General features: G+C 35.9%; 1 protein-coding gene across 1 annotated transcript; it reads right to left on the bottom strand.

Moving 5' to 3' along the window:
• Positions 1–14,394: 14,394 nt before the first annotated feature.
• LOC113087942 (protein broad-minded-like) lies at positions 14,395–23,115 on the bottom strand. The gene is made up of 5 exons (XM_026255674.1): positions 23,002–23,115; positions 22,370–22,524; positions 21,021–21,161; positions 18,326–18,514; positions 14,395–16,173 (listed from the first exon to the last, which is right to left on the bottom strand). Exons 2-5 carry the CDS (start codon positions 22,463–22,465, stop codon positions 16,054–16,056), a joined length of 546 nt encoding a protein of 181 aa, XP_026111459.1. The 5' UTR covers positions 22,466–22,524; positions 23,002–23,115; the 3' UTR covers positions 14,395–16,053.
• Between the last annotated feature and the right edge of the window lie 261 nt (positions 23,116–23,376).

Genomic DNA, 23,376 nt, shown 5'->3' with positions numbered 1-23,376 from the left:
GATGAGCTCTTATTTTTTGTAATAATTGGACCATCTCTCTTCTTTTGCCCTAGCCTGGTCACATATAGCAGGACAATTGCTACAGTTCACACTTAAGTGCAGGAAGAGAGCAATGCAAATAACACAGGCTCCTTCTTAGCCTCTGCAATTATTATAATTACCCGTAAGTGCAATCAAAAATACAAACTGCAACAAAAATACAAAGTAGAAATAGGTAGAGAACAAAATATTCTTTCCTAGCAGCAAGTAGAAACTTAAACAACAGATCTACAAAGTATTAAGAAAAACACTCATGCTCTGCCATCCATCTCTTCTGTTTACTAATCGCTTCTCTCATTTTGGTTGAAATGCAAATTGGTTGTTTGTCGGTTTCTAATTAGTATTCTACTACATTTGATTATTTTAGTTAATTCTTTACTTTATATTTACTCATTCATTGGGAATCTATGTCACTCAGGGTACATCACGCCAGCCGATGTACCCCACAATCACGAATCCTCCAGTCTGATCAATAATCAGAGGTTGACTATGAATTATTTGATGAATAGAAAAGTTAAGTTTTTTTTATTATTATCTTTTTTTTTTTTTGGTATTACTGTCTTTGTTGATCAGTTTAATTCATCCTTAATGAATAAAAGTTATAATTTCAGTAGTGTACATTTTTTTAAACATCGAAATACTGAATAACTAAATTTAACTAATGCCATTGATTAAAATCAACCTATTCATTCCATGAATTCAATATTTTATGATCCTAAAATTATTTTTTGTAAACATGTTTTAGCCTGTAAGGGCACTATATACATTTATATGCAAAATGTAATTACATCATATTGCTGTTGCCATTTTCTAAACAGAAGTCACATCATGCATAAACCCCCTTAACACTGGTAAAAATCATTGCATTGCATGGCCTCATATGGCTTTACTGCTTTAATATATAAAAACTCATTAAAAAAAAAAAAAAAAAAAAAAAATACTCTGCCAACAATAACCTCAGGTCAAAATCCTGTTCCTAAAAGACTACTTTGCTATTCAATTCGGATTAATATGCCCCTGAGCTTCACCATTTAAATGCTGTAAATTATTACAGATCTTTCTCATATATCATGTCACTGATCTAATTTATCTCAGTGAGCTTACAGACCGAACACATTAAGACTCACCCAGCGCCTCACAGCTGGTGAACTATCCGCAATTTCAGACCTGGGTGAGCTCGTGATTGGAATGCATGCTGTCAGCTCGGCTTGAAAGACAATTTTTTGAACAGTCTGCGAATGAAATGTATGCCTCCCTCCTCAGCTGGAATTTCTGAAGTCAGAGGCACATAATTAATGATGTCACTCATTGGGCATTGCACCACCAGCATGCTGGGATACACAGAGTCAGAGCCGAGTGCACTAGTGTGGCTTTTCTCATTGTGTCCAGGCCACCAAGAGTTGTTGCCACAGTTAGAAAGAAATATGACCGTAGTCTCCCACCTCGATGTGTGTCCATGTGTGCATGTTATTTCCCTGCAGGGCTGTAGTGATGTGTGTACAAAGAGGAAGGCGCACGCACATAAAAATGAGCTACTTTTATGCCCTGTGTGCCCCACTCCCCTCCCTCCATTCGGTTCATGCTGGGCTTCTATATTACACCCACTCAAACAAATTCCCATCCCGCAAGAGCGCATCCCAGTTTAATGAGGCCAGAGAGCACATATTTACTGAAATGAGAAACTCCCAATGAGAGCAATATCTCTCTCTTATGTGCACAGATATTACCAGTTATATGAAAGGTTGTTGAACGCTCGCATTCCCAATGAGCAATCAGGGCTGGATTGTGAATTCACAAAAACCGTAAAAAAAAAAAAAAGAAAAAGAAAAATTGGATGATTTATAAGTTTGTAAGCAAGAAAAGTTTTTTTTTTTTATATATATAATTTCTCTCTCTCTTTCGCATATATACTGTACAAATTCATGTATATTATATAAACAAATGAGATACTTGAATTGAAATGTAGTTAAATCTAGAAATAGTTAGATGTTTAATATTTAAATAAATAAAAATACATAAGAATTTAGATTTCATTTTCTTCAAATGCAAATTTCTATATTAAACACACACACAGACCCACACCAAGAACACTTCTAATAATGTGAAATCTTAAAAAAAATATATATATAGATATATATATATTTTATTTTTTTTATGTAACAAGCATCTTAAGGTTTTCTAAAACACAGGTACATTAGATGACAAAAGTAAAATATTGTGGTATTAATAAGCATTATGATTTGAAATATACTACTTCAGTTATACTGAAATAAGGTTATTTATGGGGATGTTTAAGATTTTGCTTAATTTTCTTTATTTGTATTGTTTTTCTCATGAACAATAAAAAAAAAAAAGTAAAAAAAGTAATAATATAAAAATAATAATAATAATTTGTGAATCCAGCCCCAGACTCCTTAAATTCCTTAAAATCCTAATTTCAAAGTTTTGTATTAAAATAGTATTTGATTGTTTAATATTAAAAAAACAGCAAAATCTGAGATTTGTGTACACTGTAAAAATATAATTTTTCAAAGTTGTAAAAAAAAAAAAAAACAACCTCATGTTTAATTCAATATATTACTCACAGATTCTTTGTAATTGTTTGAAATGCAATGGAAATTTCTAGTTATTTGCAATGTATTTTTATTGTTCTTTTTTTTTTTTTTTTTTTTTTTACAATGAAGTCCACTCTCTCTCATCATAATTTTCAGCACTCCAAGTCCTACCTATCATATCCTGACCCTGTCCACTGCTTCCATTCTGCTTATCACCCTCAGACAGTGAAGAGGAAAAGGGAACTCTGACTCTGGTCAAAAGCAGATAATTCACTGCAGGACAAAAAAAGACTGAAGGTCACAAAGTCTATAATGGAGGAGAGAAAGAAATTAACAATCTCTTGAATAGCTAAAGGACAAGATCTAATGATCCAGGCTTAAACAGTAGACTACAAGCATGCAATCAGCCATTATTGATTGCTTTATAAAATAGCTGAAAGCATGAGTATTTTTGGATGTCCAAGAATGGCAGTTATAGATGGATTATTTGATCAGTGGGTGCAAAACACAGCTATTCTGCATCAGTGCTCTATATAATTTAATAACGGTGAGAAGTAAACTCTTTCCTCTTTTTCAAAAGAGTTGAATTATTCATGTATAAAGCTGCAAGTTTTAGCTCATGTACATGAGCTGATACGAATGCATGTAGGTTTTTGGCAACATATCAGATCAAATGTGCTGCAGACGACCTAAAAACATGTTTAAGCCATACTGGATTAATATTTAATTTTTGAACATATGCTTCAAAGGGGGAAAAACTGATTAGGTCGGCCACTTGGGATTTTTTTTCTAAGTAATCATCTTATTTTGGCTCACACAAGGTGATCTGCTTTGCTGTTCCTGTTCCTAGATCAGTACCTGGATATTATCCCTTGAGACTTAAACATCTGAAAGGCAAAAGAGCAAGAAAGAAAACAGGGTAACTTAATGAAAAGCAGATAAACTCTGAGGGTAAAGTAGTAAGGAGTACTGTATTGCTAAAGAATTGTGAAAACAAAATGAAGGAATGTGTAGGCTAATCAATTTCAATAAATAAAAATAAGAAGAAAGAAGAAGAAGAATATGACCTTTTGAACGGATTAATTAATAGACATGTAAAACTGTTGATTAAATTAATGTTTTAAATGTAGTTAAAATATTAAAATAAATTAATAAATACATTTCTTAATTGAAAATTAAATGGATGTACTTAAAACTTCATATGATTCGTGTTAAAAATGATAAGATAAGACTACAAAATAATGACAAAAAACACTTTCTGTGATTCGTCAATCAAAATGACACTGGAAAAGTTCTACAAAATGTTTCGCAATGAGAAAGTTTTCATTTTCAGGAGAACAAACAAACTATCCACCCAACTTAGAGACTAATTCATCTCCAATCCATAGTGGAGAAGTTTTTGATCCAAGCCGAATCGCAATTCATTATTTATTTGCCAGTGATGATAACTTTGAGAAACTTTGCCTGGGGTTGTTTAGAACACCGTAAGTCTCACAACAGCCCAAGCGTCCAAAAATAATTGTCTCTACCTCTGTGATGTATGTTTAATTTAAAACAAGCCGTGCAACCGAAGACCTGTACATCTTTGCTTTGCTTTCACCACACACAGCTACAGAGGAACGTGGAAAGATTACAGACAGCGGTCTGCAGTTGTGTGAATTAATGGCCGTATCTCAGGGGTGTTGCTGCTGGCCAGACGTTCCTCTGACTCTTGTATTGTTATACCAGTGTCAGGCAGATTAATGGTAGTAATGGAGACCTCTCCCCAACCACCATAATCACAGCCAGAAGACACCCGGCCTGTTTTCTACATCCGTCTCACAAGTAATATTTTAAGACCAGAGACTCCCGATGTAATCAAAAACATCCTCACATAAAACCGAACCCCGCTCGATCACCGTCGCTTAATGCCTTCCCTGGCAGTCCAGGACATTGGCTCCACCAGACCAGTCATTATCTAGCATGGGGTATAATCAACAAAATCATGAACTGGCAGTTTCGACAGCTTTATTAATGAAGGGTGAGTTCTAGTTTAGTTTGCAGGTGATTTCACCAGACATTTCATTGGTATCCCCCAAAGGTTTTTTTTTTTTTTTCATTTCTTTCTCCAAATGGAGTTTGGGATCTTTACACCTTGGTTGAGGTTTTTAATTTGGATTGGTGCATCATTGATATATTTTTCAACACTGACACATTGAACTGAATCAACATTGAACCAACTGAATAATGGCACTACTGTCGTAGTTGATTGATTATTACAGAATTGATCTTGTTTTGTAATCAGTATACTTTATAGGTATTGAAATGAACTGAATCAACAACTAACTTGAGTGGGGGGGGGGGGGGGGGTGACACTATTGTCTTTTGTAAAGCTGCTTTATAGTTGAATCAAATATTGAAAATATTCAATAACACTGACACTGTTATTGAACCAAACTGAATCATCACTGAACCATCTCAAGATATATGTTATATATATATATATGTGAATAATGACACTGTCTTCAGTTGAGCTGCTTGAATTTAACTTGTATTTTAGTATTGATATACTTTATAGCAATTGAATTAAATGAACACTGAACTGACTTGAGCTGAATAATGATATTGTCTTCTGTAAAGCTGCTTTATAGCTTATATTGATGAGTTTTGCATCATCAACACTGTTAATGAACTGAAATGAATCAACATCCAACCGACTCAAGCTGAATAAAGTCACTGTCTTCAGTTGAGCCATTTATTGCCGAATGAATAAAAAAAATTCACTTGTTTTAGAATTGATTTACCTTAGACAGATATTGAACTCAACCAAATCAATACTGAACTGAGTCTTCTGTAAAGCTGCTTTATAGCTGAATTTAATTTGTTCATAATTGACTAATTCTTTCAACATTGATTCTGTTATTTTACTCAACTGAATCAACATTAAATTGACTCGAGCAGAATAACACTGTCTTAAGTGGACCTGAACTGAATATTTATAATTTATATACTTTAGAGTTACTGAACTAAACTGAATCAACACTGAACAAAAAAAAAATGTGAATAATGAACTGTTGTTTATTAGCTGTTTTAGAGCATAATTTGGATTTTACTTATATTTGATGAAGTTCACGTCACTAATTCTGTTAATTCCCTTTTTAATACTGTTAGGATGCTTTAAAAAAATCTTTATTGTATAAAGCTCTATATAAATAAGGGTGACTTGCTTTGAAGATCATTCATCCAATGCTATAGAAAAATACAAATACCAGTGAATTTATCGTGGTTTAGTGCAGAATAAACAATGCAGTGATATACCTCCACAGTTTGAGAGGACGGCCTTGACCCACTCTCTCAGCATAATATAAAGACCTACGGTTCCAACTCCGTAAGGACTGATGAGAAAATAAGACTCTCGCTGTGATAGAAACACATCCATCACAGAAAGTACAGCGTTCACCAATCGACAGAGAGGAAAAACTGCACCTAGACACACACAGCGCTCACACACATACACAGAGAGACCAAAAAACTCATTTGAAAACAGAAAGCTGAAAAGCAACATTCATTCAACCATTTTTTTTTTTAAAGCTTGTGACGCCCAGTTTTCAAATCCCGAAATGGAAAAACAAAGTAAATCAATCTCTGATTTATTGAATCAAAGATTTATTGAATCATATTTAAATATATCAAATAGTGATTTTTGACTCTTAGTTTAGCAAGCCGTCTCTGCACAAATACATATTCTGGCTCTCGGCAGCGTAATTACTTTTCAGATTGCAGTCAACCATCATACTGCGTGCAACATTGAAAAATATGACTGAAAGACCCTCATTAGGCGCTCTCCAAGCATATGGGCTTTTACTGTGCAACTGAGACCTTGAGAATTCAGCCATGAATGTGCGAGCGTCTGCAAGGGCATAATTATTGATCTAACAAGATAAAGAAAAGCTCTGTACGAAACAAGTGCTTACATGGGTTTGCGTCTCAATGAGTGTTTCACCTCGAGGTGAGAGCGTGACATTCAGCAGGAAGGACTGAAATTATGATCCACACACCTTTCTCAGTAATTACTCATATTGTGCAAATGCAAATTTGTGCATTGAATGCATTATTTAAATGAGTCCAATTATAAAGCTTCTATTTTGCTTCCCCGTCGCTGTCTGAAATTCTCTGAGATTGCCATCTGTGTCATTTCCTTTAAGGTTAAACTTGAGGATCACTTCTGGAGTCTATGATAAAAAGGGCTTCTACACAAAACACTTTACTGAAGTTAGTACCGATACACCTTTTTTTTCAGAGTCGATATTTACTTAGATGCAAACACAAATGAGGCTGCGAGAGATGAAAAGTCAGCTCAATACGTCATATAGACTTATGGTCTTTAGTTACGTTTAACTTTTAAACGTTTTTTTTGTCTACAGGGCATTAACTGTAATTATAGTCTTATTTAAACAGTCCATTGACTGATGCAGAGATGTCTATCATACCCGGAGAGAGCTAACAGGAAGAACTTACAATGCATTCAGTTCATTTCATTCTCTGTGAATCGAACCATTAAAAGAAGAAATATGAAAAGTTATATATATATTCTATATATTCAATTAATTTGAAAAAATTTACTAACTAAAACTAAAATAAAAACCGCTTTATAGAAATAAAATTACAGCACCTGACAGTTACAGCATCTACCAGCAGGGGCAAACTGTCCATACGAACCAACAACACCTGGATGCATGACGACACAAAAATATTTAATGAATTTAAATATGGTAAAAGTATTAAAATGCATTTTCAAATTCATCAAAACAAAGCACAGCAGAATTCCGCAGACACAGTTTCCGTACAGACAGGCCTGGTTAGAATCCTGTTCTGTGGAATGTGCATGTGTGCGTGTGCATTTCCTGTTGCTGTGCTAATGAAAGCTCATTGAAACTCTGAACACAGCTTGTGCAGCCACTGGGGCATGTCACTAATTAACACCGAAATAATCTGTGTCCCGCTCTGACCTTTCCAGGCCTTCCAAGGATTGTGCTGCTGGCACCAAAATGTATGTCAATTATTACAGATTTCATGTATTTTCAACCATGAATAAGTATTGTCTTGAAAATGACTGATGATTATGTTTCATGAAATGTGATTAAGAGGACAAAAGGAAAGTGTGCTTTGAATGGGCTATTCCTGCTTAGTATTTTATTCGATGATGGACACATTTTGATTACATTTCAGATTATACGGTCATTTATCTTGCGCTTTTGGATATTGGACCATAATTCATAAAATGCTAGAAATGGCTTCTGTTATCAAAGTAAGCCCTTCATGATCAATGAGAAAAGAGTCTAGTGAACTTTAAAGGGCTTCTTTATTGAGGATATATAGTGACCCCAAAATGCACTTGAATATTTAAGCCACACATCAAAATGTCTGAATTGTATCGCATTAAATATGAAAATATAAAACAAGGTGGATATTCTGCAAATATAGGATGCTAGAACTTTTCTCTGAACTTTTAAAATAATGCATGAGACATTCTGTGGCTTCAGTGACCAAACACTTTTTGGGGGAACAAGCAATGCATGCTTGGAATAACAAATTAGAACAACTTTTGGGTGGAACAGCTCTGGCAATGGTGCAGAGGAAAGCATAAAAACATAAAGAATAACAACAACCAAAAACTCTTTGAGTGTCAGACGTCAGCGCTGTCTGATGTTGTTTCACAGCTGACACCAACAGATCTGTTTAAAGGGGTCATGTTTAATGCAAAAATATCTCTAAAGCGGCAGCCTCACAGAATGTATTGAGCAATCGAAGTAAGAAATTCCTCAAAACCACCATTAACCCTAAAGACCCATCAAAGCATAATTACAGCACTTGTAAGCTATTAACTAAAACCTATTTTTCACTAAATACAGGTTAACCAACATATTTTTCAACTTTAAAAATGCAGGATTGCAATGTTGTGCACCGTTTTTGAATAATTCACCCCAAAACAAAATATGCATAAAACGTGGCCATCAAAAATGAAACATATTATCAGTATAAATACTTAGGTCTCTGAAGGTTAAACTCATGTTGAATCTATTTCAAGGCCTCGTTGTACCTGAAAGTTACAGAACAACTGTCATTGTCCCCCGAAGCACCATAGTTCTGAATCTCATAACCATCATCACTTCCAACTGCTGAGGGAATGAAAAGATGCATCAGTTTAGAGAATGTATGACAGTTTCATATTTGATGTATTTCAGGTTTTATAGTTTGCACATCTGGCGGCTAATATCCCACAATCTTTTCCCATCTAGTCTTTTCTGCTTCAGTAGTACAAGGCTATAGGTCTACTCAAGTTTTTACTAAGAGTAAATTGCTCTTTGAGTCACAGCTCTAATCTGAAAGAATGCTCTGATGATTATATCCCAAGGATTTCATAACCGCAGATGATTTAGTATCGTGGCACCAACAACAGGAAATAAACAACAACGCCGGTCACAAATAACCAAGGAGGCCATTTGTAAAAATTTAGGAGTGTATTTTCATCACAGACATCCTTCTGAGAAAATGGAACAACGGTCTCTCTCTCACCAAAGTTTATAGATCTAACCGTATTCTCATAGCGTGTAGAAAAATAATAGCAATCTGCAAATCAGCTAGAAAAAATGTCAAATCGGTTCAAATGGACCAATTACCAAGTTAACAACTAACTCACTTGACATGATTTTAGATTCCAAATGAACTTGAACTCTTGAGTTGATATTAGCAACGATGACTCAGCTTGGTGAAATCTGTAACGCCTCTGACCATTCATGACACTTTGCACTGTTTACAGCCAATTTGCTGACTAATGATCTGAAAAGGAGTTGACTATTCATAATAATAGCAGAACAACAGTTAGTGGTAATGAAGTAGAAACAGAAAATATTGTTACTGTATGGCTGTTATTGTTTTCTATAAATTGTTCAACTTGGTTTTAATGTATGAAGATAAACATAAGAAAGAATTATAGAATCAGTGTCTGCTTGATAGTATAAAATGCTTTAAACTGGACTAAAATCAAAACCTAGAAGACTTTGTCTCATTCCAGAAGACTGAAATGACTACTGGAGTGTAGATGTGTGTGCAGTTACCAGGGTTAATTGTCAGTCTGATCCCGAAGATCTCTGTTAGCAGCTCTGCCATGTCTCAGACCTTTCTGCGGTGATGCCTGTCATTAATGTTTCAGAGCTCAAGCACTCCATTGAGATTGTTGCTTGTCTGCTGATGGTGCTGTATTGATAAATGAAAAGCATTAAGCAGAAGCTTGTTTGTTCTGCTCAGTGGAGAAAGCCACAGAAGCTGCTGGCATACAAATTTACACCCATCACTTATCTTTCCTTGGATGCTGTCTCTAAGCACTCATGTTTATTTTTAACTATATATTGTTGATATGAGGTCTTGGGGGTGGGCACTTTTGATATGGGCCAATAAGCAATAACGTAGAAACGACACCTTCAAGCACTATCAAATTGTGGCAGGAAGATCCAGTCACATTTTCCCCCTGTTTTGTAGTCCAGAGAATGGTATACTGTATATTAATATGCAACGGGTTATTCTAGGCAAAAAACAATCAGACAACAGATCCATCTACTGCAAAACACACTCAGTAACACCTGTGTGTGTTTTGACTGAACTCCCATCTGCAGGAACGAAATGAACTTTTGCAAATAAAGATGCCAACTCACATCACCATTAAATGGCTTCATCAGTTTGTGCCGCTTGTGTATGCACTACACAGGTGTCAATACGTTATGTAAAATCAAGACCAATGGGCACTTCACACTAATAAAGGAGGCAGGAGACAATGAAAAAAAAAATCTCTCAGCTGTCCACGCAATGTGACAGTACAGATTTTTTTCAACACCCACAATTCCATTTGGGTTGTTCTTTGTACTGAAATTGATTTTGTTTCCTTTTCACAGTTAAGTGGTGGGATACCAGTTTGACCTCAAACTAACTGAAAAGAAAAATGTGTCTAAAAGTATCAAACGAATTAGTACATTATCATAAAGACTGATGAAGAATTTAACTGATTTTTGGTTTCCGATGATGAATCCAAAACAGCAGAAACTACAGTATCTAATATTCTTGAAATAATTAATCTAACCAGTTGGACCAGCTTGATAGATTCTACTGGTCACAGACTCTCATTTATCCTTCTCACGCTTAAGAATGACTGAACTCAACTCAAATAGATAGCTAGATAGATATGAATGGTACAGTGTGTGACAGCAGACAGAATGGAACGCTCTCACCTCAGTTGCGTATTCTTGGCTCTGACATGCACTTGTGCTGTGATAGCTTCACTCAAACACTATCTTCAATCTCTGTTCCTGTGGTTCTAAAGACAGAGACATTCAAGAATAATACCGTTTTTTTTTTTTTTTTTGCCTGGGTTATCTGCACTAGTTGATCATCACACTCTCATATTCGATTCATTGGACTCCTTCTGTGCTCTGGTAAGTATTGTGTTTCTGGTAATTCAAATGGCTGCCTGTACGATAAGGCTAATGAGACTTTTTGCAATTAACCCGATGGTCTCGTCAGGTGGGCCTGAGGGGAAATTTGTGCTGATGATGTCATTATGGGTTTAGATCACAGCGAAAAGAGAATATCTGAAAAGAAGAGTCTACAAATACATCAGGAAAGGAGCCAGAGGACAATGTTATGCTACTGCAGAACCGCGATACGATTCAAAAGGGTGGTATTGATGGTGTGTGATGAAAGCAGCGCTCCAGCTTGACTGAGGAAGCGTGTGTACAATACATAATGTGTGTTATAAATTATTGGCTTCTTCTGACAGGGAATGGATGGGTTTCGCTCGAGTGGTAATCTTCTTCTGCCTCTCGTCTCCTCCTCTTCGCTTCCTTTCTTCAGTGCCTACTTTGAACATAAAAGAGTTTTACTTTTTTGCACAAAGTCTGTAGATTTTAACTGTTTTAGTTTGAGCCTGATCCATAAGCCTATTCTATCCCAAAAGGACCAAGAATTGACTTCTACCATCTCATCCATCTAGCTGACCTATCGTTGATTCTATACTGGGCTTTGCATAAGCGGACAGGGAGCATTAAAGTCATTCATTCTAATCACACGCTAATCAGTCCAGATTGGAATTGATACAGAGAGAAATGGATTCATCCCCTCACCCCTTGAGATTCTGGAGTTTAATAGAGATGGCTAATGCTTGTGATATCTTCTTCAAAGACCCTCAGATTGATTGTGTCCATCAATACAAAGTAAGCAGATATCCAATGACTGACACTTGAACATCAGTGCTAAAGAACAACCGTCATGAGCTTCACCTGAAGTACAGGACAAATTCAATACTGGACAGTTAGCAAAAATTACAGCAATAAGTATGACTAACATTTATTTTAATAAAATACTACTGACAGAACTGCATCTTTAAGTATATGTTGAGATATAAACAATCAGTCAGAAAATACAGTTATTAAAATCTTAAGCCCCATTCACACCAAGAACGATAATTATTAATATAACGAAATTAGCATCCACACCAGTGAACGACATTGTTGGTTTAAGTGCACGCTCGTCAGTTGCTTTAAATTTGAGATCATTATAGCAGGATTGATTCTGATCATTGATCAGCTGGAAAAAATCATTCTTAAAGTGATTCCAACAACGTCGTTTCTCTGTGCATTTATCATTATAGCTGTAGTGTTGACTCTGCTATTCTTAAATATTTGGAACGATTCTTAGAACTATATCTTTATAGTAATCTTTAAGATCCGTTCACACCAAGAACAATAACTATAAAGATACCTATATTAGCATATACACCAGTCACCGATATCTGTTTATGTTTTGCACACACTCGTCTGCTGCTTTAAATTCTTAAGGGGGGGGGGGGTGAAATGCTATTTCATGCATACTGAGTTCTTTACACCATTAAAGAGTTGGATTCCCATGCTAAACATGGACAAAGTTTAAAAAATTAAGTTGTACGCTTGTAGGAGTATTTTTGTTCCAAAAATACCTCTTCCGGTTTGTCACAAGTTTCAGAAAGTTTTTTTCGAGTATGGGTCTGTGTGACGTTAGATGGAGCGGAATTTCCTTATATGGGTCCTAAGGGCACTTCTGCCGGAAGAGCGCGCGCTCCCATATAGCAGAGCACTGACATTCACTGATCAGAGCGAGAGACCGAATTGTCACAAAAGAAGTGTGTTTTTGGTTGCCAGGGCAAGACAACCCTGCACAGATTACCAAACAAAAAACAGCATTAAGGGACCAGTGGATGGAGTTTATTTTTACAGAGCATCAACGGAGTTGTGCAAGTGTTTTTGTTTGTTCCCTGCATTTCGAAGATACTTGTTTTACAAACAAGGCCCAGTTTGACGCCGGATTTGCACATAGTTTATTTCTTAAGGATAATGCAGTCCCAACGAAAAAGGGTCACGATCGTGTGTTGGAACCGCAGGCGGTGAGTAAAACTGCTTCAAATATCTCTGTGTTGTTAACTTAGCTATCGGCGCGTAAGCACATCAAGTAAACAACATGCGATGTTGTCATCAAACTGCACTTTCCACATGTACAGCTTAAAAAAAAAAAAGATGACATAAAGTGGAACTTAGTCATTTTCCAAAACCGCTAAGCAAATATATACCACATATTTTCAGTAAATACAACATAGAGACGTCGTTGCTGATGCTGCTCTTGTTAAATTTCAGCCTCTGGATCTGATTCTGGATCATAAATATACGGCTGAATCTGACTGTTAGCCATGGTTTGTTTTGGATGTTTTTTTCCTCACGGTAAAGTCACAGCTTCCAAACGCTCTCAACGCAAAAGCTTACTCGCGCTCGTGATTCTTTAGCTCCGCCCACACGTCACACCCCAAGCCACTCGTGTTTTTCCGGGAAAAATCGATACAGACTATCTTTCTCTTATGAATATAATAAAACTAAAGACTTTTTGGAGTTATGAAGGATGCAGTACTACTCTATAGGTACTCAAGATTAACAGGATATTGAGTGAAAACGAGCATTTCACCCCCCCTTTAAGCTCGTTATAGCAGGATGGATTCTGATTTGGTGTCACAGTTTTTATTATTCATCAGCTGGAAAGAAATCGTTCTGAAAGTGATTCTGAAAGGTGTGGGTTTCACTATTCTTTAATATTGATGATTAATTTTTTAACTGTATTTATTTATCGTTATGTTTTTACCTATCATCCTTGGTGTGAATGGGCCTTTAGAGTTAGTTGTTAGTGTCAACGCTAATGCACAATAACATTGTTTATTATAAGCATACACTGAAGTTTTGTCGTTGCCACTGTAAATGCTTGAGTTGAGTGGATTGAGTGGCTGTCAATGTTTTTATCGTACATCAGCTGGAGAAAAAAAAAAAGTGTTCCAAAATTGATTCCAAAGATGTAGTTATTCTTTGTCATTTTACAGAATGAGGACAATTATTAAAACTTTAGTTCTCGTCCTTGGTGTAAACGGCCCTTAATACCCTGCACGCTTCGTATTACTTTAAAGTGCTTTTCAGAGTAAGTAAGGGGCAGTAATGCTCACTTTCGTATGACTTTCTCCCATTCGTCAAGCAGATTCTTCACAAAGATGGGTTTTGGCAGTCATAAGGGAGGGAGATAATTAATGTGAAGGAGAATAAGAAAGCATATTTACCAGAGGAAGTCAAGTTAATGCAACTCCTCAAGCCTAATACAGATACAGATGGGTCTTAATTATCAGTTAATCAGTTGAATTACCCATAATTAGCCTTTTCTAATTATCCTACCACTTTGGTCTGCAGATACATCATTAACATCCACGTCACAAAAGCCTTGTATTGTCAATTTACAACGAGCCAACACAAGACACACACATCTTTCCAAATGATTGTTGGCCAACAATCAGTCATTAAATCATTAACCTGATTAACATACAGCTCGTTATGATTACACAAAGATGAAAATCAACAGATTTTTTTTTTGTTTATCTGAGCATAAACACATTAGTTTACGGGTGATCCTTAAAAAAAAAAAGTAATGCAATGGAGAAAGTAAGTAAAAAATATGCACTCTGAGGGAACTTTTTACAACTTAAAATTATAACTGCTTCTGCCTCCTACTGAGTAAACAGTATGCAATATTTAGCAGTTCTTGTGAAGGAGAAAGACACCTCTCTAATGATCTAATTCCTTATTCACTGTGTGAGTTACAGATGGCGAGCGTAAGAGATTGCATCTATGTGCTAATGACGGCCTGTCAAAGTGATACCGCCTCATACAGCTTCCTTAGGATGGGAATAAGAGACTGCAGATGTAAATATATAACTTAAAAAATAAAAAATCCAACACACACTACACAACAACACTGCGTCAATTCATTGTATACATATCACATTCACTTCATGTTTGATTGTCTATTAAGACAGCAATCAAGCATCAAAAGCTTAGATTTTTTTCTTATTTACTGATGTCATAAAACAGACTGAGACTGGAAAACAACTTGTGCACCTACATATGCGGTCAGCATTATTGAAATTTGGGACAAAAAAGTGCGTTATCTATTGAATCAATGTATGAAGCACAGCTCATACAGAAGTCAAGCAGCTTTTTGTTGGTGATTGCGGACTCATGTGACCAACATTTGCCCACATGTAAAACACCAATCATGTGGATTCTTATTAAATTGACTGGATTTTGCAAGTGAAAACACACAGAACAAAGCTAAATGTGTCTGCCCTCTATGAATGCTATTTTTCAGACTTTACAATGTGAGCCCACTGAGTTCTTGGGTAAAAGAAATACATATACATCCTAAAGATTTTACAGTGATTAATAGCATTGACACAATCGTGTCATATTCCAACATCAACATTGAAGTTACAAGCAGGACTGTAGATACAAAATTACATATGCTGTCAGAAGTTTGTTCGTGGAAAGGATTAATAAACCATTAAATTCTTTGAGTCCAGTAATTAGCCTAGGACAGGAAAATTGTACTTTAGGCACAAAAGGCTAAAAGGAAAAGTAGACTAGAACAAGGATAAATTTGAAATTATATATGCACCCACATATAAGCCTAATATATATATAATAATTTAGCAAAAACAAAATGTAACACTTTTTTTTGGTGTGGAGGGAAGTTTGATAATGCTTATGGTATGTAGAAAGGTTTGCTTTATCATCCTTTTCGCACATCAATTTTGACCGATTTCCTGCACTTATTTATTTACTATGCTTTATGCATCCCACTGAGTGGCAATATGGCTTTGAAGAGTTTGTGTTCTTATATTTATGATTCCCTGAGTGAGAATACTTTATCAAAGGGAGTAAATGCAAGTGGGATATATTCACAATGTGTTTGATAAAACAGTGTTGTCTTCACATAGAGCATGTTGTGTTATAAAATCATTGCAACATTTTCAGTATTATTCTGTACCACAAGCACTTTCAGTCCCTGCTGATCTTCGGTGGTCTATTTGCTTCTAGCTGCTCCTTGGTAAGATGCTCCTCATGTCCGAGAGCACCATGGATCTGTAGTTGCGTTCCAGCCCCTCCATGTACTCCAGGTAATTACTCACCCTGAAGCCGTGGATTGGCTCCTCCTGCAAGTGGGCAAAAGAAGCACAGATTTGATGAGCAGCGCTTGAGAGAGCCGGTTTGTGGTAAAGAGGTAGAACAGGTTTATAACAGCTTTAGAATAGATTGCGCTCAATCTGTTTCGAGCAGATTATCCTGCACACAGAGTGGCTAAAATCACCCTGAAAATTGTGTACTGCTGAATGAAATCATGCAAGGTTTTACACATTATAAATATTGTGCCTATAGTAACAAATGGCATATATTAATGAAACAAGAGCTGCTATGTGAGATGGGGCTACACATTCTGGTACTAAAAAAACAATGGACCGCCTAATATACTCTGACATTTAGCTGGGGATAAATAATATTGTTTAGACAAAGTCAAATGAATTACATTTGGTTTACGATGAGTCAGCGAATGCAAGTCCTAAAGCCATGCCTTAAGTTACAGAAGGACACTTCGGCTCATGGTGAATGGATGAAAATGAGAGAAAGGATAATAAATCTTTATGAGTTTGCTGCATTAAATAAAATACGCCTGCAGTGTAAGAAGTTTTGTGATATAACCGCAGACCACAGCAGTTGGTATGACAATCACAAACAAAATAGATAAGAGCAAACAAAAAACTAATGACTGGAAAAGTCTATTACAAAAACTTTTCTCCACTGCTGATGAAAGCTAGATTATTCCATACATTTTAATACAAAGCATTTATATACAGTACAGCTGAATATAGTCAGATAACAACTGACAATATGTGAAAAAAGTAAACTAAAGAAAAATAAAGATCATGAACAGTACGCTATCTTCTCAATCACAATTAGATTACATATGACCTACTGTGACATAAAATATTAGATCATCTCATCAACTCTGTGGTGAACTTGCAGGAATACTTCACCCAAAAATGAATTCACCTTCAAGCCAGTCCAAACTTGAAAGAATTTCTTACTTTCAAGGAACACAAAATTAGATACATCAGTACCAGAGGTGCTTAGTATCCCTTATGTCAAACCTGGTGTGATGAAATTTGAAAATTACATTTTGGGCTTTTTTTGTATGTCAAAAAGCAGCTTGGAGATTCTGCTAAATATCAAATTTTGTAATGTGTAGGAGAACAAAAACTGAAATTTGAAATGACATGAAGGAAGGGGGGGGGGGGGGAGCTGTGGAGTAGCAAAACAACTACATAAAACCACAGAGCCTTTAGGAAGCAAAACTGTGAAAAGTCCAGATGTTTCCCTAGAAAATTTGCCCACAAAGCTATTCAAAACTAGAAAATGGCTGCACACTGGTGTGTTTAAAATGAAACACTAAAAATGACATTTTAATTACAAGTACCCATTATCTAAAGGCATTAAAACTTTCCCCCTGCCTATTGTTACTGATAAAAACAAAGAGAAAAGGCCTAAAATGGTTCTGCAGGATGCTTTGAACTCACTAGCCAGACTGTGTCATGGTTTTCAAAGTGTTGGAGATATTCGGCAGTGACAGACAATTGCTTTTGAAATCCTGCAAACAAAGAATGACTTTAGTTGGGTTTGATTTCTGCAGTGTTGAATCATCCAAAATGGATTCATTGTACATTTACTCTAGCATTCAGCTTCAGAGTGACATCGGGAGCGATTGTCACGAGTAATTTCCTTCCAGATCTTTAATTTAGATGAAATACAGATAGGTTTTGTAATCTTGTATATGTACAAATCCTCAGAAACCTTTCAGGGATTGTCTGAAATGCTTTCACTATTGTACAGGGTACGCCAATGCACAAACAAAGACTGAAAAGTTGAAACTTTTAAGGGTGAAACAAGGACAAGAGTGTTTAATCTGATTTACTGCAGACACGCTTGTATCCTTTAAAACCACACCGGCTCAGGATTTTCTCACCTTAAAGGACTAGTTCAGGCAAAAATGAAAATTCTATCACTATTTACTCACCCTCATGTCTTTCAAAATAAACTTACTTTCCTCTATAGGGCTCTTTTATGAGTTTATATGGTGCCTTTTTATCCTTTTTGGAGCTTGACTGTCCCAGATCCTCCTCCACTTTCATTAAATGAGCAGTTTGAACATTCAGCTGAACATCTCTTTTGTGTTCCACAGAAGATAGTCATACCTGTTTGGACTGAGTATGAGTAAATTATATATTTTCATTTTAAAAAGTTATACTGCACCTTAAGAAAGACCTGCAGGTCCTGTGTCTGTGTGTGCTGCAGAATATCCTGCTGCAGGTGACGGAGGGCAGAGACGCACAAGTACACCTGGTAATCTGGTCCCATGATGACGCATGTGGCTACATAATGACAGATCTCAGACCAGTCCAGGTAGTTCCAGAAGCACTGGCCAAGCCACTGAATACAGATCTGCATAACAGGTGGAAGGACAAACAGAGTGAGGAAAAGAGAGAGAGAGACAGAAAAGAAGCAACGTTTGCACCATGAATGTTTTAAATCAATCGATACGAGATGTTGGAAAAATAAAATGAGAGATCAAAAACTTCTGAGTATCGAACTCTAACATGATGCCCTCGAGGTCTGATGCGGTCTAATACTTGTTAAGAGCCATAATAAACCAAAAACCAAATCATTGCATCACTTTCTTAAGTGTATATTCTTTTTTGATATATTCCATTTTATTCAGCAAAGGTGCATCCAATCTGAATGTCAATGAAGACATTAATATTGATACAAAAGTAAATGCTTAAAATAAATGCTGTTTATCAAAGAATACTGAGCATAACATTGTATAAATACAACATGAAACATAAAAGAGTAAACCTAACAATCTAAAGCAGAAGGGCATCAAAATTGATGGTAATAATAAGAAATATTTCCTGAGCTGCAAATCAGAATATTAGAATGATTTCTGAAGCATCCTGGAATAATGGCTCCTGAAAATTCAGCCTTACCATAAAATAAATAAGTAACACTTAAAATATATTACAAAGAAAACTGCTATTTTAAATTGTAATAATATTAATGTCATTACTGTATTTTGAGCCCTGATGAGAACCAAAGTTTATTTTTGACTTCCATCTTGTTTTAAATATAAATCTAACAAAATTACGTAGTTTCTGCTTATAATAGTATTTTCACGGGAAAACAAGACAAGAAATTACTTTGTATGAATAACAGGAAAAATGTTTCTTGAGATCAGACATAATATATATATATATATAAAAAAATCAAGTCTCTTAAATCATAATTCAGATATCCCTTTCATCTACAGGCTTGATGCATTTCTGTTTTGTTTCTGTGGCAGTGAACTAAGTTCAGGTCATATAATCCTCCCTTAGAAGCTGTTCAATTATTCTGGGGTATTGTAGATGGGGTTCCAGTTCTGCCACACGTACATGCCTCCTGTACATTCAGACAACTCCAGCAGGCAATTTATACAGCATCGGCGTCTCTCTTTCAGACACTCTTCCTGCTTTGTCTAGAATTCGAAACACTCTCCCCGAGTGCACAGACACGGACGCCCTCTATGATGGAGGTGACACTCAATTTAAAACAGAAAATCTTCTTTCCTTCGGTTTCTGCCCATTCAAAACTAGTTAAAGTTTTAGAACTTTACGTATTTTTGTAGCAACTGCAGAGTGTTTTGGTGCATTATACTGCTGTGTAAAAGATCCCACACTGATGACCTTCAATCATATATCGACTGCAGCCCTTACCAGATCAATACTTCGGTCTGGTAGAAATCATTTTCCCGTCACAACTTCTGTCATGGATTGTCATGTTTATTTTTAAACAGATGGTAACATTTATATATCATATAAAGAGACTTTTTTCCCATTCAAGTAGTGTCTCTCATGAACTCATGTGAAATAATATAATAAATCTTACATCCTCTGTTTTACAAAACAATAAAAGAAGAAGAAAGAAGAAGAAAAACGTGTCGCTCAGGAAGATTTTAAGCTTATTGCTTAAGTATTTTTATATTTTTAGATGAGTCTATGAGTATGTGTGTGTGCTTTGGTAATTTAAAAATGCTCTTTTATTATTTTTTCATTATTTTCATTTTTATTTATATATATATATATATATATATATATATATATATATATATATATATATATATATATATATATATATATATATATATATATATATATATATATATGTAGCTACTAAAAGCATCTTTCAATCTAACAACAGTAGTGAATTTCAGGCACACAGAGAAATACGTTTTTAGTCATGTCAGAGGATTTATACAAGATCCAGGCCTACTGAAAGTGTTCAAAGGATAAAGCATCAAAATATATAAATAAACTAAATGCAGAAAACACAGTTACTCTTCAATATATTTGTCCTTGACTGCTAGAAAAAGGTCATATCTGACTCAATCAGACAAGAAGACTTGAGGCAGAGATTTGAGATCATGCATATAAACCCCAGAGAGAGCACAGTGTTGAGTAATCACTGAATGTGTCTATGAAGATTGCCAGTCAGTCAGGTCAAAGCAGAATATCCTTGTATTTTTATATTCCTACCCTGGCAGTGTTGCACTCCTTCACTGAGTGATCACGATTCACACCATCAGTGATTTAACTACCACAGAGGTTTGTGATGAAGTAACATATGATGATCTTAAATACAGGACATGCTGTTGAACATTATTTGTCTTTTTTTTTTTTTTTTTTGGCAATGCTTTGATTAAATGTAAACCTTAAATCTTCTTTTTTGTTAACAATGAATTGATAAACTCTTCTCTTTACAAATTTGGGAAGAAGGTTGCTGTTCTGGAACACTAAAAAACCAGATCTGCTACACAAAATGCATGTTGGCACTGGCAAGTCTGCTTGGTTGTTTACCAACAGAGATGATTGGTGTGAAGTATTTTAAAATGAAGAACTTAAAAATACAGCACCTGAGAGGGAGTGAAGCCAGACATCCTGAAGGCAGAAAAAACCAGAGGAACCTCGGCCTTGAGCAACATTTCGACGTAATGAGCAGTGCAAGAGTAGATGGGATGAATGCCCGACTGAGCAATCTCTATAGGGAGATGTACCTAAAACATGAAAAAAAAAAAATCCATTAAAGTATGAAGATGCATTGCGCAAGGTGGAGTGACATTATGCTCCTGCATTAGTTCTTAGGTGTCATGACTGATCATGAAGTGCAAGTTAAATTTGAGAAATCTGTAAAGGGCAAGATCTTCAGTAAATAATGACTATTTTAGTCTGTTCTTGACACAAAGCAATGATATCGCTTCATCAGATTCGACATAAACACAAAAACCACTTTATGATGCTTTCTGCCCATTTCTGGATTAAAAGAAAATAAAGACAGAACTGTTCCTTTAAGAGATCTGGCCCACCATGGAAACAACAGAACACCACACATGCTATGACTCGACCATTAGGACCACGAGAGGACTGAGACAAATGTGAGGCTGCGTCTTCTCTTTTTCCTGATTGTCATCATTGTCTCTCAGCTAAATGATTTAACATGCATGGCCACGCTGACAGCACAGAAATACAGAACTTTAATCAAGACAAACTCGTGTGTGTGTGTGGGGGGGGGCATTATCATATCCTGCACATATCTTTTACAGCTGAAAACTCTATTAACTGAGCTCTGTTTACCTATCCGCTGGTTCCGAGAGAGAGAGAGACGAGAGAGGGAGAGAGAGGAGAGAGAGATGAGAGAGAGCAGATTGCCTCCATCCAAATTTATGGTTACCACTGTAATGATTATTGCCCCAGTAATATCCATGATATCCCAGCATTTCCTCCCAGTATTAACTTTTCTGCAATGGAGATTAGAATGATAATGCAGGTCAAAATGCTGAGTTTTGTTTACGGCACATGGGATATGAAAGCTACACAAGCATGTGCATAATATAAATCAGAACATAGTAAACATGAGAGGGATGCAGCTGTTAAAAGTAGTACAAAATTGCAACCTGGGCTAAGTGCACGGACATTTAAAGGAATAGTTCACCCAAAACACAGCAAGACGGCTTTAATCAAAAATAGAGTAAAAACTGCAATATTGTGGAATATTATTACAATTTAAAACAACTTATAAAGACTTCAGTGTGACATGAACCTTCAGAATGAAGGATTTGCTGCTCAAGAAACATCATTTATTATTTGCAATGTTAAAAACAGATGTTTTTTTTTTCCAGGGTTCTTTTGATGACAGCTACCCCAGCATGTACTAAAGGTTGACATGAATGAGAAGAAAGAGAGAAATGAAACGGCTGTAACTCACAGAGCTGTGCAGTCTTGGGGGCCACAGGAAGGCAGACGGCAGCAGACGGGAGAAGCGCAAGAGCAGACTCAGAGAACGACCAACGTCGCCATGCATGAGCAGAAAAACTGAGGCGGCAAACCAATCGTGACCAGGATATCCACCCTGAAAACAGGCTGACAGTCGGGTCAAGGAATCTTCAATACATTTTAGAGGCTGACCTATTTTCTCCAACAGCTACGATGGCAAAATACTGCCAAAAAGTATTTAGACATAAAAGTCAATGATCTCAAGTGAGTGACATTTATACATTCATACCTTTTTTTTTTTTTTAATGGCTTGCGTATGCAATTATGTTTTGGGCTAATTATTCAAAAAAAAAAAAAATAAAAAAAAAACTGAAAACAGAAAAATGTGTCCTATCAGTGGATGGGGGTAGATTTTGGAGCTACTATTTGACTAATGCATATCTGATACTAAACTTTTGTCTATAAAGGAAAACATTTAAAATGGCATTCAGCTGATCATTATGATTCATCCACATTAACATAAATCAATACGTGGTCTACAGCAAATTAGAATATTGTGCACAGACCCATATAACGTCTGAATTTTCGCTTGATTAATATTATAAAGTGTAATGAGAAGGATACAGAGCTCAGAAGTGACACTGACTCGTTGTTGAGAGAGGAACTCCTGACAGTGCTTGAGCAGAAGACACAGATCCTGCTCTGAATCTTCTCTCAATAGCTTTAGGAACTTGCCATACCTACACACACACACACACACACACACACACACAGTTTTACATGGCAGCTTCATTTAATATCCCATTCAATAAGACCTTGCTAAACAAAGGTGAAAATACATTGTTAAAATGTTCTTCCCCAAACGCCAACTTATACACATTTACATAATTAGAAATTTCTCAAGGCAATATTTCTCGACTAATAAGAACAAATTTTGCAACCGAATTAAATTCTGTTTTATCACACATGTACAGTCTCTCCCTGAGAAACAGGAGTTAC

This window comes from Carassius auratus, unplaced genomic scaffold, assembly GCF_003368295.1.
Source record: "Carassius auratus strain Wakin unplaced genomic scaffold, ASM336829v1 scaf_tig00045601, whole genome shotgun sequence".
Lineage (NCBI taxonomy): Eukaryota > Metazoa > Chordata > Actinopteri > Cypriniformes > Cyprinidae > Carassius > Carassius auratus.
The sequence above is the reverse complement of the archived record's forward strand: the minus strand, read 5'-3'. Positions and strand labels throughout refer to the sequence as shown.

Bases quoted from the DNA above. Each gene is read 5' to 3' on its own strand.
- LOC113087942 (XM_026255674.1), bottom strand. From the start codon at position 22,465: ATGCATGGCGACGTTGGTCGTTCTCTGAGTCTGCTCTTGCGCTTCTCC. The intron at 21,162-22,369 runs GTGAGTTACAGC...TTCATGTTTTAG, and splicing joins CCCCAAGACTGCACAGCTCT to GTACATCTCCCTATAGAGAT. The intron at 16,174-18,325 runs GTGCAGTATAAC...GCCCACTTGCAG, and splicing joins ACCTGCAGGTCTTTCTTAAG to GAGGAGCCAATCCACGGCTT.